The 17,153-nt window shown below is 37.4% G+C and overlaps 1 protein-coding gene across 1 annotated transcript in view; it reads left to right on the top strand.

Moving 5' to 3' along the window:
• Positions 1–17,153, top strand: part of ALS2CR11 (amyotrophic lateral sclerosis 2 (juvenile) chromosome region, candidate 11) — a 62,734-nt gene that overhangs the window by 7,329 nt on the left and 38,252 nt on the right. Inside the window, exons 4-10 of the mRNA XM_014528685.1 lie at positions 1,210–1,370; positions 4,552–4,671; positions 7,951–7,995; positions 9,224–9,292; positions 9,477–9,556; positions 12,262–12,408; positions 14,144–14,249. Of these exons, the coding sequence (XP_014384171.1) occupies positions 1,210–1,370; positions 4,552–4,671; positions 7,951–7,995; positions 9,224–9,292; positions 9,477–9,556; positions 12,262–12,408; positions 14,144–14,249 (728 nt within the window). The remainder of the gene's footprint in view (positions 1–1,209; positions 1,371–4,551; positions 4,672–7,950; positions 7,996–9,223; positions 9,293–9,476; positions 9,557–12,261; positions 12,409–14,143; positions 14,250–17,153) is intronic.

Here is a 17,153-nt window from a genome sequence, read left to right as displayed (position 1 = left end):
GTTTCAAACTGCCAGCTCAGAGGCCGGCAAGGCAGGCGGGGAACGTTGGAGTCCTCCTTCACTGAAGCAAGCAAGCCTCATGTTCGCTTCCAGCTGCCTGGCTGCCGGCCATCATCTTGGCTGGCAGTTAATTTGCATATCGCCCTGATTAGCCAATGGGAAGGGTAGCGGCCGTACGCTAATTACCATGTTTCTCTTTTATTATATAGGATTACATTAAAAAACTACTTATTTTCATTACTGAAGTTGTTGGTGTCCCCTTAAATTTTGCACCCTGACTAGTGCCTTTCCTAGTCCCAGCCTGGTCAAGTCCATTGCATGTTAAAGCAGTCACTGGTCCAGGCGAGACTTAAGAGCAGAGAACAAGAAATGTCGCTCTTGGATGTGGAGAGTGACAAAAGATTTTTAACCTAACTCAATCACCATCTAAGTTAAAGGAAAATATATATTATGTCTTCTTGGAATATATATTACTAATTCATTTCTAAGAAATAACTGTGCTTCTCTTAAAACGGATTTATTTATCTTGGTGGGGGGGTAGGGGGAGGCTTACCTTGGTACCCTTAAGTAAGCTGAATACCTACCTCTTCTTGGATTTATCATGGCATAAACCCAGTCTCATTATGAAGACTTGGTGTTTCTTTTTTATATAAGTGATTAGAGAAAAGAATTCTACATAAAGAGATTTTTGAAGATAATTAGTTAAATGATGAAAAAAATATTGTTTTAATGGAGTGCTATGAAAAGTAAAAGAACAAGCCAATATAGTATAAGTGAGTATGTAGTGAATTAAAGTAGAATACTGCCTTAAATTTTGTCCTAAAATTAAAAAGAAATTACTCTCAAATGATATATTTTTAAAACTTCTATATAATTATGCTTACCAAAAATTTTCAACTATATATTGTAAATGCTTATTCACCGTAAAATATAGAAAAATTTGCAAGGGAATTATAATGGAAATGTGACTATAAAAATATGAGAATTGATCTAAGAAAGAATCTACCTTTTCCTAGTTATATTGTACCTAACATTGATGGGCAAAAATACTATCTTAAAGGACTTTTCATTGTTTAATGTGTTCTACAATGACCTCTTTATTTATTTGATTGATTCTTAAGTTTTAGCCTGAATTGTTTAATAGATTAATTTTATAATGTGTTATTGTTTAATTACAACAAAATTTGCTTCCTAAATATGTGTTTTCAGTCGATGTACAGCACAAGAACAATTTTTTCATTCGTATCTCTATAAACAACATTGTGAAATGTACAAAACTGTGTGGCTTGCTAACCCAAAATATACCATTTGTCATTAATGAAAGGAAAACTCTTATTAAGTTTGATGAAGTGAAGTATTTTTCTGTACAGGTAATGTTGACGTTTTCTCCTAGATATAAGAATACATTTGTTTCAAATGTGCTACATTAATTATATCCTTTGGGAAGGGATAGGAAAGAAACAAAAACAGTACCCTTTAAAAAAATAAATAGGTTACTGTAAAATGCACAATTTTGGTGGTCTTTTTCCCTGAGATCTTACTGTATGGGGTTTATCACACATGCATTTTTTCTCTGTCTTGCTCTTACCCTCCTATCCCCCATTGCCTACCCTGTCTTAATCCGTTTGGGCTCCTATTACAAATTACTATAGATTGGGTGGCTTAAACAACAAGCGTTTATTTCTCATCTTTCTGGAGAATGGGAAGTTCAAGATCAAGGTGATGGCAGATCTTTTGTCTAATGAGAGCCTGCTTCCTGGTTTGCAGCTGGCCCTCTGCTCATTGTTGTAGTGATGTAGCAGAGAGCAAAGAGAGATCATCCTTTTTGTGCCTCTTCTTATAAGGGCACTAATCCAGTTCATGAGGGCTCTACCCTCATGACCTAATTACATTCCAAACACCCCACCTACAAATACCATCACACTGGGGGTTCAGGGTTCAACATGAATTCTGAGGAGACATTCCGTTCATAGCACACCATTTTTTCTCATCTCCCCTTTTTCTTTTTTCTTATATAAAATCTCTCCAATTATTTTTGCATGCATTAATTTCTTCAGTCTTTATAGTAATCCCCTCAAATATGTATACTCTCACTAGCAAAATGAGAGCATACATCTCTCATCAACAAAATGAAAACACAACTTACAAAATGGGAGGAAATATTTGCAAAGTATATATCTGATAAAAGGTTAATATCCAAATATTTATAAATATATGAACTGATACAACTTAATAGAAAAAAGACAATTAAAAAAGGACAGAGGTTCTGAAGAGATATTTTTCCAAAGAAGCCATCCAAATGATCAACAGGTACTCACCTTCAGTAATTATCAGGGGAATGCAAATCAAAACCATAGTGAGATGTTGCCTTACACGTGTTAAAATGATTATGATCTAAAAGATGAGAAATTGCCAATGTTGGCAAGGATTTGGAGAAAAGGGAACCTTTGTGCATTGTTGATAAGAATGTAAATTAGTGCAGCCACTATGGAAAACCTCATTTCTCATCATTGATATTTCTCTCTCTCTCCCTCTCTCTCTCTCTCTCTCTCTCTCTCTCCCTCCCTCTCTTCCTTCCTCCCTCTCCCTTCCTCTCTGAAATCAATAATAATATATATATTTGAAAACTTTATTGTTGAAAGTATTACATATGTCCCCTTTTCCCCCCATTAACTCCCTCCAGCCAGCCCCTGCCCTCCCCACCCCAGGCCTTCAGCACCCTATTGTCTGTGAATAAAAAAATATTATTTTTTTAAAAAAAGAGTATTTACAGCCTAGCCAGCATGGCTCAGAGGTAGCTGATCAATTATTCTATCTCTTCAATGCTTCTATCTCTTTCTCCCTCTCCCTTCCTCTCTAAAATCAATAAAAGTATATTTTAAAAATTAAAAATAGAATTATCACATGATCCAGTAATTCTACTTGTGGGTATTTATTCAGAGAAAACAAAATCACTATCTCAAAAAGATATCTCCACTCCCTTGTTCATTGCAGCATTATTTACAATAGCCAATACATGGGGGGGAAAAACTAAGAATCCATCAAGGATGAATAGGTTTAAAATATTTTTAATAAAAATATTATTTAGTCATAAAAAAGAAAGAAATCCTACCATTTGCACCAAAATGGGTGGACCTTGAGGGCATTATGCTAAGTGAAATAAGTCAGACAGAGAAAGGCAAATACTGCATGATCTCATATAAATATAAATCTTAAAAAAACCCACCACCACCAAAAAAACAAAACCTAACTCGTATACAGAGAACAGATTGGTGGTTGCCACAGGTGGAGTTTTGGGGGTGGGTGAAATGGGTATGGTGGTCAAAAGGTTCTAGGTATCTAATGTATGGCATGGTGACAATAGTTATAATACTATATTGTATATTTGAAAATTGCTAAGAGACTAGATCTTAAAAGTTCTCACCATAAGACAAAAATTCTAACTGTATGGTGATGGATGGTAACTAAACTTATTGTGATAATCATTTTTCAATATATACAAATATCAAATCATTATTTGCACACCTAAAAGTAATACAATGATGTCAGTTATATATCACTTAAATTTTTTTTAACACTTTTACAGGGGTCCTTAAACTTTTTAAACAGGGGGCCAGTTCACTGTCCCTCAGACCGTTGGAGGGCCGGACTATAGTTAAAAAAAAAAAAAACTATGAACAAATTCCTATGCACACAGTGGTGGCAAAAACACCCGGCGGGCCGGATAAATGTTTTCGGCGGGCCGCCTGTGGCCTGCGGGCCGTAGTTTGAGGACCCCTGACTTAGAATCTTGGGGTAGGAAGGCATGAGGTATTTTTCTAATTAGCAAGAGAGTATGGATTTTAAAGGTGACATAGTAATGGTATTACAGGTTTCAAAGTTCCAAGTTGAGACAACGATGTCCATTTTATCAAAAAGTTTTTAAAAAAAGATTGAAAGGGATGTTGGATGTCTTTCGGTATTGGATATTTGGATTACCTAGATTACTTGGGTTGGATATTGGATTACCTTTAATATTACAGTTTCAGTAGAGTGTTGAGGCTAAACTTCTGTATAGAGTTAAAAGAGAAAATGTAGCCCTGGCTGGTGTGGCTCAGTTGGTTGTAGCATTGTCTTGTAAACCGAAAGGTTGCGGGTTCCATTTGCAGCCAGGGAATATACCTAGTTTGTAGGTTCGATTCCTGGTCAGGGCGTGTATGGGAGGCAACCTATGTTCTCTCATCTCTCTCTCTTTCTCTTTTTCTCTCTTCCTTCCCCTCTCTCTAAAATCAATCACATATCCTCAAGTAAGGATTAAAAAAAGAGAGAGAATGTAGGCATGGGTGTTTCAAAAAGACTGTAATTGACATTAGACATAAAGAAGATTCTGATTTTTGTGAGATTAGAGTATAAGTGTCTCTGAGTTTGAAAAGTTATGACTAATAACATGAAAACTAATCATTAGACTATGCACATAATATAATATAGTTTATGGATGTATTTATTCAGAAGTTATATCCGAAATTCAGACTGAAAATTTAATGCTTCTTTTTATATGTATTTTCTATCAAGGTTCCCAGACGTCAAAATGATGCACGGAATAATATTTACCTGGATCTAATGCAATATGATAATAAAGAAAAGCATATTTTGTTAGGGCGTGTTCAGGTACACCTTTATGAAGTAATTCAGGTATGTATCCAAATACATTTTTACTTTGGTATCACATTGTCCAGTTGGTGTTTATTGTTAAGATTTACCTATACCTGATGAGTTCCTTTTGTTTATTATCTGCCTTCAAACTCATGTGCTCAGGAAACATTATCTCCCTCTGGCTGTTAAAAAAAAAGGAGAGAGAGATTTGGTTTATAACAGTGTAATGTTTTTGAAATTTTATTTTCTGGAAGGGCAGTGATACAACCTGAAAAATTAAGCATGTTTTATTACGCTTTCTGAAATATTTTAAAATAAGATTCAAACCACTAACTCTACCTCTTAGTTGGCAGCATAAATTTCAGGTCTTTTATCCTTAGCTGGGCTGCGTGCCGTCTGCCCTGTGCTTGTGTCATTTAGGAGTCAGCCAAAGTTTTGGACAGAGTTTATATACAGATTTTATGAGTCTTTCTCTCTTGCTTTCTCCTTCCTAGGAGTGTTCCCTCCCACGTTACAAATTTCGAATTAAGGAAAAATCAATGAATCCTTGGTGATGACAGAGAGAAGAGAGAGAGACTGGGAAGAAAAAGGGAAGCTTTTTATTTTTAAACAGAAGAATGCCAGTTATAAATGTAGAAGGAGTGACAGAAATACAAACTCACCATTTTTACAACTTTTTTAAAATCTTTTTTTTATTGTTTTATTGCTTAAAGTATTACAAAGAGTATTACATATGTCTCCTTTTTTTCCCCCGCCCTTGACAATCCCCTGACCTCCCCTACCCCCCAGTGTCTTATGTCCATTGGTTATGCTTATATGCATGCATACAAGTCCTTCGGTTGATCTCTTACCACCCCCTCCTGCCCCCCAACCCTCCCCGGCCTTCCCACTGTAGTTGGACAGTTGGTTCGAGGCAGCTCTGCCTCTGTATCTATTTTTGTTCATAAGTTTATAATGGTCTTTATTATCCATAAATGAGTGAGATCATGTGGTATTTTTCCTTCATTGACTGGCTTATTTCACTTAGCATAATGCTCTCCAGATCCATCCATGCTGTTGCAAATGGTAAGAGTTCCTTCTTTTTTACAACAGCATAGTATTCCATCGTGTAGATGTACCACAGTTTTCTAATCCATTCATCTACTGATGGGCACTTAGGCTGTTTCCAGATCTTAGCTATGGTGAATTGTGCTGCTATGAACATAGGGGTGCATATATCCTTTCTGATTGGTGTTTCTGGTTTCTTTACAACTTTTTATAGTAAATAAATTCAGTCAAGAGTTAGCAGTGGCTCTAACTGGTTTGGCTCAGTGGATAGAGCATCGGCCTGCATACTGAAAGGTCCCAGGTTCGATTCCGGTCAAGGACATGTATCTTGGTTGCGGGCACATCCCCAGTAGGGGGTGTGCAGGAGGCAGCTGATTGATGTTTCTCTCTCATCGATGTTTCTAACTCTCTATCCCTCTCCCTTCCTCTCTGTAAAAAGTCAAAATATATATTTTTTAAAAAGTTAGCAGTGGTACTAAAAACATTAGGTAAAAGGTGCTTGGGGAATAAGATATTTGCATGGTGCCACACAGTAAGAGCCCACAGATTAATTATTACAAAGGGGAAAGTGCCTGTACAGTGGAGAGATGTGGTGGCTACCACTTTAACCAAGAGCTTAAACTTAGCATAGAGATTGTGGACAATTTAACACCTAACGTGGTACAATATGATGTACACAACCTAGGAATTATTCTCATCAAAACGTTTAAGTACTAACCTGAGTCTAGACCTAACTGACCTAACATTTAGGGAAGAGGGAAAAAGATAAATGATGACATGGTCAGATAAATGCATAATGGGAGACATACCAGCGTTGCTTCTTTAAAAAGTTAAGTCATTAAAAAAAATGGAGCAACTGTTCAAGATTAAAAAGAGATACAACAACTTTGAATACAAATTTGAAAAATTTACAAAAGACATTCTTGTGAAATTTAGGAAAATTTGAATATATACTGCATATTATATAAAATTCTAAAATTGTTAGTTCTCTAAAGTCTGATGCCAATACTGTGGTCATGTGGAAGGCTATCCTTATCTTTACAGTATGCAGGGGGAGTTGGACATTTAGGAGTCAAGTGAGATGACGCTGCAACTTCTAAATTGTGCAGTAAATGTGTATGTGGACACACAGACGACATAAACGTGGCCAGATGTTAAAACAGTTTAACACTCGTTAAATTAGACGGTGTTTCATCCAGGGGAAGTGTATATTGGTTCTTATTATTTTGACTGATCCATGTTTCACTAAGTGAGAATTAGTGATTAGTGACTGGAATGTCTGAAAGAGATGCCAGATAGCATGAGGCTTAAAAGAGGAAAACTGCTCCTCTCTACCTGGAAACAGCAGAAGGGAGTGTGGAGGATGTCACCCCTCCTCCTGACCTGGAGGTAGGTGGTCCTTCACTGGAGTTTAGTGGTGAACTGGGTCTCAGGTAAAGTAAAGGGGGGAGGTATAGTGGATCCGTTAAAGGTGTAACGTTGTTGCGTTGCTCAGTGGTTGAGCGTCAACCTATGGACCAGGAGGTCACCTTTCAATTCCCAGTCAGGGTACTTGCACGGGTTGTGGGCTCGATCCCCAGTAGGGAGCATGTAGGAGGCAGCCTGTCAGTGATTCTCTCTCATCATTGATGTTTCACTCTCTCTCTTCCTTCCTCTCTGAAATGAATAAAAATATATTTTTAAAAAGATGTAAAGTTGTTAATCATGGAATGGGAATTTCACGAGTCGAGGTGGAAGATGCTGGGAAGGAAGGGAACTGTGGGATGTTGGATTAGTGGGAGAACTGATAACACAGCAGAGATGACCAGAGATGGTGACCAAGGACACCAAAGGTTGACCTGGTTTAAAAGATCCCAACAGTCTCTGAAAGATGGGAGAAGCCTCCAGTTCTGTCAGGAGTCAGCTTAGCATGTAGGTTTATGGTTTTTGTTTTTTGTGTGTGTGTTTTTAAATTTATGTTTAAGTAACCCTTCAATCACAAACTATAGAAATGATTCCTGAAAGTACTGTAGGCAGGTCCTTTAAGACTTCCAAAAGGAGGACCTATAACTAGCAGGAAGATTTTTTTCTAAAACATAAATATAAATATTTATTTTTGGTTCAACCTAGAATTTTGATTTCCTTCCAAATATTCATTTTATTTGTAATTAGCTATTAAATTAGTATGTGCATTAAAATCATTATCTGATTTTTTTAAAATTTATGAAATGGTTTAGATTATATACATGAGTGAGTCTATATTTAAGAATTTTATTTATTACTTTTTTCTAGAAAGGGTGCTTTACTGAAGAATTTCAGATGTTGAATGAAAACACAGTAAGAGCTTTACTGAAACTTCCAAAGTTTTTGCCCAAACTTAATTAACATTTCATAACTTTACTCTGATACTGTTTGTAGCCTCTATTGTTTTTATTCTTTTGGTATCCTGCTAGACACTGTTTGAATTAATGGAAATATATTAAATAGAAAGTACAATATTTATTCATAAAAACTTTATCTCCACCTTTTTTTAAAAAAAAAAACTATCTGACTGCTAAATGGTGAATGAGAAAATGAGAATCATTGGGGAAGAGAGCAAGATGCCTCCACTGCTCCTTTGACTGCACAGCCTCAGGATCCTCCCTTGCAGAGGAAGCTGTACTTTTCTCCTTGAGGAGTTTCTGAAGAGTTGTTACAGTTCTGACTTGAATTTCTTTTTAAGTACTTAAAATTGTTATCTTGATTAATTGCACTTCTGTTCAGAGAGGGTTCTGCTGTCAATAGCAAAAACAGGGACAAGGACATAAAAAATAGAATGATGACTGGTTTGGCTCAGTGGATGGAGTGTCTGCCTGTGGACTGAAGGATCCTGGGTTCAATTCTGGTCAAGGGCATGTACCTCGGTTGCAGGCTTGATCCCCGGCTCTGGTTGGGGCGCGTGCGGGAGGCAACCAATCAATGTGTCTCTCTCACATTGATGTTTCTCTCTCTCTCACTCCCACTCCCTTCCACTTTCTCTTAAAAAAAAAATCAATGGAAACATATTATGGGGTGAAGATTAACCAAAAAACAAACAAACAAAAAACCAGAATGATGGACATTTGAGGTTATTACTTCTGACACCCTCCTTTATTTCACATATTAGCGAGCTGAGTTCAGTGTCTGAATCAAAAAAATTATCTGAAAATGGAAGTGGAGGTGAGAGAAGTGTAAATACTTTAAAATATATATACATGTATATGAATATATACATACATATATATGTATCTTGGCATAATCCTATTAACAATTATAAATTGATATTTTCCATATTTTAGTCATATAACATTCCTAACTTTAACCCAAAAGTTTTTAAAATTTCAGTAATTTCAGATTTTTTAATAAGATTTCCTCGTGTAAATGTGGGGTTTTTTATTAGCTTGTTTTTGTTTTGTTTGTAAATCAGGAGATTCATGCTTTGGTTTTCTAACTTATAAATTTGTGAAGTAAAAATATCACTTGTTATCACTTCTTGATTAAAATATTTTTCTGATCAAACAATAAAGTAAGTTTGCCACATGTTTAGTTTGTCTGCAGGATGGAGGTGGACTTTATGTTCTCCTATGGAAACTTTGGTTATGGATTTTCACATCAGGTTAGTTCCCCTTTTGGCAGATATTTAGTGCTCAGTAGATATCAGTTCTTTCTTCCTCTTTTAATTTCTTTTCTCCTTATATGTATTGCTTAAGGCCTATTTTATAGTCCTGGAGAATAGTAGTAGTAGGGTGAACTGTAACTGTCGTTAAACAGTGTTAAAATATACTTACCATTTTTTTCAGTTAAAACCTCTTCAGAAAATTGTTGAGCCACCTATGTTTATGAATGTCCCACCACCTCCGGAAAGAAAAGACCCTGTGACGTAAGTGTTTAAGTTTACTAACACTGTCAGGTCATGTGGCTTTTCAAACATTGAATCTGATCGGTGAGCATTTTGGTTGTGTTAGGAAATGGCCAGAATGGGTTAGACTCCAAGGTAAAGAGAGCAGTGAATTGTTTTGCTTACAAAGGAGGAAGAAAATTTGAGTTTCTGGTTACAGTCCTGAAGAGAGCTGGTGAGGAGGTCTGGAGATAAGAAAAATAAAGGAGGTGGGTGACAGCTTCATAGCTGAAGGAGGGAAGGAGGGGGGTGGCCTGATGAGGGGTGGCCAGTGGGATATTCCTTTTGGAGAAAGAAGTGAGGGACTTTTAAGATCAAGATGTCTAATAGTTTTTAGTTTTCTGCTCTGCAGTATAGTAATGTTTACCTGACTTCCACACACTCCAGTGTTACTTCCAAATCCAGCCAAAAGTTTGTCTGTGGTCAAAAAATGCCATTAGCATTTTACCAGGATAACTGTGCATTAGGGAAAGGAAATAATCCAAGTTTTCAGAGTTACTGGACATTGGCTTTGAGCCGACACTAATTTCAGAAGGTCCAACACATCGCTGTTGTTGACCAGTCAGAGCAGGGGCTTATGAAGGTCAGGTAATCAATGGAGTTTTAACTCTGATCCATCCCACAGCGGGCCTAGTGGGTCCCCAAACCCAGCCATGAATTATTTCCCTCATTCCAGAATACATAGTTGAAAGAAATATACTCAGCAGTTGATGAATTCATACGTTGGTTCCCTGACCTGTGGAATGAGGGATATTATGGTAGGAAGGGTCAAATAGAAACCACTAGAGTGACCTCTACCCAGGAAAATGGTAAACCAAAAGCAACACCACATTCCTCAAGGGATTAGAGATTAGTGCCATCATCAAGGACTTGAAAGATCCAGGAGGTGATTCCCATCACATCCCCAGTCAACTCGCTTATTTACCTGTGCAGAAAGCAGGTGGATCTTGAAGACTGACAGTAGATTGCTGTAAGCTTAAGCAGGTGCTGACTCTGCAGCTGCTGTTCCAGATGTGGTTTCTTTGCTTGAGCAAATTAACACATTCCCTGGTACCTGGTATGCAACTATTGACTTGGCATATGCTTTTTTCTCCAGGCTTGTTAATATAGACCCGTGGTCGGCAAACTGCGGCTCACGAGCCACATGAGGCGCTTTGGCCCCTTGAGTGTGGCTCTTCCTAAGCCTTAGGAGTACCCTAATTAAGTTAATAACAATGTACTTACCTATATGGTTTATGTTTAAAAATTTTGGCTCTCAAAAGAAATTTCAATCGTTGTACTGTTGATATTTGGCTCTGTTGACTAATGAGTTTGCCGACCACTGATATAGACCATCAAGCAGATTGCTATCAGCTGGCATGGCCAGCAACACACCTTCACTGTTCTACCTGAGGGGTGTATCAGTTCTCCAGTCCTATATGTCCCAATTTATTTCACAGGACTCTTCACCTTTCCCTTAAACAACTTATCACCCTGGTCCAGCACAGTGATGACATTGTGCTGATTAGATCAAGTGAGCAAGAACTATACTTTTTTTATTTTTTAGTTCCAGGTGTACAGAACAGTGGATAGACAATTATATAATTAACCAAGTGATCCCCCTGATAATTCTAGTACCCTCCTGGCACCATACATAGCTCTAGACTTATTGGTAAGACATTTGCATGTCAGGGTGGGAAATAAATCTGACAAAATTCAGGTGCCTTCTACCACAGTGAAATTTTAGGAATCAGTGATATGGAGCTTGTCAAAACGTTTCTAAGGTAAAGGGTAAGTTGTGTCTGGCCCCTCCTAAACAAAAAAAGAGGCACAACATCTAATGAGCCTCTGGATTTTTGAGGCAACACATTTCTCATTTGGGTGTGCTACTCTGGCCCATTTACCAAGTGATCTGAAAATACAGTGTCTCCCCCCCCCCCAAAAAAAATGTATACATACTGAACAGCTGATAGCCCACTTGATGTTTCTTTCTTTTCAAATTTAACCCATTGGAATTAATAATTATTCAAAGTGTGTGTACAAATATTTTTGGGGGGGACACCCTTATATATCGCAAATATCTTTATTTTCTTCCCTCTCTTATCTTCTTATCATTTAACATAAGATATGTTGTCTTTACATCATAATATTTAAATATTGTTAACCTTGCATTATAGAATTTAAGTTTCAGGATAGCGAGAAGAAGGGTAAAGGACTTTGCACCTCCTCTTCTGAGGAAGAGGCTAGTGAGTTTTTGGTTGTGTGTAGGATAGTTGTAGCAGATTAGGAGGAATTATGACCTTTATTGTTTTCAGTTGGTGACTAAATATGTTTTAAGGAAATGTTTATGGGTGCCGAGTTGACAAAAGGTGGATGTGGTAGTAAATTTTATGTGTCAACTTGACTGGGCCATGAGATAGAGATTAGGAGTGAGGTCCGGGCTCAAACACTTTCCATTTCTCTTTAGAACTTTAGGTCCTTCCTTCCCACTCTGCTGCCCATGATCTTAGTAGTAGGAGTACTCATAGAGCACTTCGCTGAGGATTTCTGACTTTGTCTTCTTTTCCAGCTTGTCCTTTGATGGCTTAAGGTAGACAGGGTGAGCTTACAGTGTAAAAAATAGAAAGATTCTAAAGTGATAGCTACCAGCGGTTTTAGAAGTGTACTTTTGTGTAATTTTAATATTTAACTTTATTGCCATTTTGCAGAAATATTATTATACCACAGTCAATAGAATATCCAGCATTCTTATCCCCAGACCTGAAAGTTACTGTTGGGATGCCACCTCCGGAAGACCAATCCAACCAGCCCCCTCCAGTGCGACTTGAAAAACTTCTGCAACAACCTCGGGAAAGGTAAAAAACAAAATAAAATATATTTAAAATATTATGTATGTGTTACTTGTATATTAATATTTTCCTTTGAGGCATGGGCTTGCTATTAATCTGAATCTTTATCATGGTTATATTTCATGGGTTCAGAGGCTATACCTGAGTTTTGCTTATCATATTTAGGTGTTTTAAAAAGTCAGTGCTATGGCAAGAAAAGAAATGAGAACTCATAAGGTAGTGTCAAGAAAATAAAGAGGACACCCTAACTGGTTTGGCTCAGTGGATAGAGCGTCGGCCTGCAGACTGAAGGGTCCCAGGTTTGATTCCCGTCAAGGGCATGTACCTTGGTTGCGGGCACATCCCCAGTGTGGGGTGTGCAGGAGACAGCTGATCGATGTTTCTAACTCTCTATCCCTCTCCCTTCCTCTCTGTAAAAAAATCAATAAAATATATTTAAAAAAAAAAAGAAAATAAAGAGGTAAACTGAGGCAAGGTAAAAATTGTCGAAAACATTAGTTTATTCAGGAATAACAGAGGACATGCAAATTGTAGCAAGCTATAAGTAAGTCATTTGAGGGTTTGGGGTAGACTGTATTTATGGACAGGGAATGTAGAGTTTGGAAAAATAAAAAACAAATGGAGACGAGCTTTGAAAATTCCCTGAGCTGAGAAAACCAGTCAGCCAGTCATACAAACAGCTCAATTTAACTATTTTGCAAGACCAACATGACTTGGGTAATTTCTTGTTCATGATCTGGGAACCATAAAACTTCCCAGGTTGATATGAGTGAGGCAACCCTGGATTAATTTCCTATCATTTAAGAAAATTCTAATATTTTCAGTTTTCTGTAAATTAGGGATTTATAGGAAATCAGTTTTTCAGTCCTTAAATTTTGTTTTTCTGAGTTCACATGGGTGAGATTTTCCATTTTGTATCCTTTGGTTCCATTTAGATTGAAATTCTTTCACAGGAGGAAATATAATATTTGCTCTGCCTTCTGACTCAACAATGGAATCTTTAGGCCTCTCATTCTCTGCTCTGTAGTTCAGTCTAGGTGTTTTCTTCTGACCTATTTACAGTTCACTGGTTCATTCTTCTTTGTACCTAATCAGCTGTTAAACCAATTGAATTCTTAATTTCAGTTTTCTTCTTCTTGGTTGTGGAATTTCCCTTTATTATATAGTTTCCATTTCTCTACCAAAGTTCTCAGTTGTAGCTCTTAATTTTTTTGAATATATGAATCATTTCTCCATTATCTGGATCTCCTCCTGTAAGTTTGTTTCTGTTGATGACTTTTTTCTTATAGTTTTCTGTCAAATCTTATATTATCATATACCAAGTTGTTTTTATCGAGTGCCAAACATTGTACTTGAAAATTTATAGAACTAATTTGAGACTCTTGGGTGTATATACTTTCAAAGAAGATATGCATTTGCATCTGGCAGCTATTATGAATAATGCTGCTATAAATATTCATGTGCAGGTTTTTATGTAAGCATATTATTTTAATTTGGTGAATACTCCATATGTGCTTGAGAAGAATGTATATTCTACTGCTATTGGATGGAATGTTTTGTAACTGTTAAGCCAGTCCGATATAATATATAGTTTAGGTCCAATGTTTCCTTAAACAATATATTATTGGTTTGCCTCTTTTAGAACTTTTAAAAATGGATCATACTATATGTATTCTTTTGTGAATCTACCATACATATTTTTCTTGCTCTTTAAATCTATAACTGTCTTTTCTTTCTTTAGGCTGGAAAAAATGAAAAAAGAATATAGAGATCTGCCTACATGGAGAGAAAAAGCTTCGTATTTAGAAGGAATTCTTAACCCCAAATTGGGACCTAGTGAACCTAAGGTAATTAACATAATATGTTCTCCCATATAGAACTTTTAATAATTTTTATTTTAAAAGATTATGATAATTAAAAGTGATGATCAAGAATTATTTATGTTCTTGATATAAAAAATGTTATTTATCATTCATGCACTCTACTACTTTGATAATGTGACATTCAATAAATATTGATTGATAATTTATAAGGTTTAGTATTTTAACAGCTTGTTGAGATATAATTTGTATAGTATATAATTCACCCATTTAAAGTGTACAATTCGCCCTAGCCAGTTTGGCTCAGTGGATAGAGTGTCAGCCTGTGGACCGAAGGGCCCCGGGTTTCTTTCTGGTCAAGGGCACATGCCTGGGTTGTGGGCCCGATCCCCAGTAGGGGGCATGCAGGAGGCAGCCAGTCAATGATTCTCTCTCATCATTGATGTTTCTATCTCTCTCTCCCTCTCCCTTCCTCTCTGAAATCAATAAAAATACATTTTAAAACAAAAAAAGAATGTTACCTTCTCTCAAAGCATCAATACAAGATTACTTAAAAATGTAATAAAGTGTACAATTCAGTGACCCTTAGTATATTCACAGAGCTGTGTGTCCATTGTTACAATCAATTTTAGAACATTTTCATTATCCCCCCCAAAACCTCACACCTCTTAGACTACATCCTTCAAGTTCCCATGTTCCTTAGCCTTACTTTCAGTCTCTGTAGGTTTGCTTGTTTCAGACATTTTTTATAAATGAAATCATACAATATATGGTCCTGTATGACTTGCTTTTTTAACTTAGCATAGTGTTTTCAAGGTTCATCTTTGTTGTAGCATGTATCAATACTGTATTTCTTATATTGCCAAATAATATTCCATTGTATAGATATACAGCATTTTATTTATCTGTTCTTCAGCTGATAGGCATTAGGTTGTTTCCACTTGGTAGCTATTATGGATAATGCTGCGTATGAACATTTGTGTACAGGTTTTTATGTGAGCATATGTTTTTAATTTGGTGGTGGTGATGGGGGATATACATGGAGTAGAATTTCTGGATCACATAGTAATTCCCTGTTTAACTTTTTTAGGAATTACCAAACTGTTTTCCACAGCAGCTGCACAATTTTACCTTCAACTAGCGATGCATGAGAGTTCAACATCTTCTCCAACACTTACTTTCCCTTTTAAAAAATATAGCTGTTGTAGTGATTTTGAAGTGGTATCTCATTGTAGTTTTGATTTGCATTTCTCTAATGACCAATGATGTGAGCATCTTTTCATGTGCTTACTGGTCATTTGTATGCCTTCTTGGATAAATGTTTTTTCAAATCCATTGCTAATTTTAAAAACTGTGTTATTTGTATTTTTATTGATGAGTTGTAAGAGTTCTTTACAAATTTAGACCCTTATCAGATATATAAGTAAGGTTTAATATTTAGAAATGTAGTCTAACCTCTATTTTAATCTGGCAATAAGGATTCACAGGGATTTCAGTAGATAGATAAACCAATGAAATGAAATGGTAGTTATAACATATTAACATATTCATGATTTTTAATACCTCTGCTATAATTGGGCAGAGTTCTGCTGCTATGGAATAAATTGATTAGCATTACCAAAGTGAATGGATATTTTAGGAAAGTTTTGGGGGTTCTTCATTAAAGGGACTATGGACTTTGGGTTCTTATTGAAAAATAAGTATTTTATAAATAAGTGTGATTACTCTACCTTATAATTCTTCTTGGAATTTTGTAAAGATCCACATCACTTATCAACTCATAGGCCTCAATGTATTTTAATGAAAAGGTCATCTGTTTCCTCTCACAGTCCTTGAAGTTACATTATGTCATTTATCTTATAATCTTTTTCTCTCATACAATCATCATTACTAAATACCCTATCAATTCCTGAGTATCCTCTCCCTGGACCTTCAAGTCCTAGCCAGATCTACCTCTCTTTAAAATAGTGCTGTTTGAATAGAGAAACCAAGATGGCGGAATAGGTAAACACCGAAGATTGCTGCCTCGCACAACCACTTCAAAAATACAACTAAAAGACGGAACGGACATCATCCAGGACCACAGGAAGGCTGGCTGAGTGGAAATTCTACAACTAGAAGGAAAGAGAAAAGCATACCGAGACTCAGAGGAGGTGCAGTGCGGAAGTAAAATACAAAGATGCGGAGGTGCATGCGGAGAGGGCTGGCGGCTGAGGACACGGTTGTCTTTTTCAATTGGGAGGGAGTCTCAAGCTCTGAGCTCCAGTTCCGGGCGAGTCTCTGGGGACCCAGACTCATACGGGAGAAACGGGACTGTCTGGCATCAGTCGGAACTCGAGGGCAGCTTTCTCTCGGAGGTGCTCGAAGTGATTGCCAGGACACTGAGAAGCAGGGCCTCTGAGGGCAGGACTGAGAGCATCCATAACTGCTCGTTCAGCCCGCCCTGTTGATCCCCTGGGACCCCGCCCCGTCCAAGCTGTGCACGGAGGCTTTTGCATATGAAAGGCCCGGCCCTTTGCAACCGGAAAATTACTTAACAAACTGCAGCTGCCCCAAGGCCCCAGGGCAGCTTGCATTGCTTCACAGCTGGCTTCTGCTGGGTAGCCTCAGGCAGAGGCTAGATTAGCACCTCCTTAGAGATCCAGGAGCCAGTGTGCCTGGTGGTCAGAGTGGGACCATCCAGATTACAGCTCCTCTGATCCATAAAGGACACACTCAGGGGGCAGACTCAGTGAGCACCAAAGCCCCACTGAAGCAAGTCTTGCCCTGGAGGGGTGTCTCCAGCACAGAAGTTCTCCCACTGCAGACACAGCTGATTCTCACTGCCAATTGGCCTGGAGGTCAATTCCTCCCAGTGATACCTACAACAATCAAGGCATAACTACAACAAGACTGTGCACAAAGCCCACAAGGGGGTGCACCAAGAGTGTC

Source organism: Myotis brandtii, unplaced genomic scaffold (genome assembly GCF_000412655.1).
Source record: "Myotis brandtii unplaced genomic scaffold, ASM41265v1 scaffold1162, whole genome shotgun sequence".
Taxonomy (NCBI): Eukaryota; Metazoa; Chordata; class Mammalia; order Chiroptera; family Vespertilionidae; genus Myotis; species Myotis brandtii.
The sequence above is the reverse complement of the archived record's forward strand: the minus strand, read 5'-3'. Positions and strand labels throughout refer to the sequence as shown.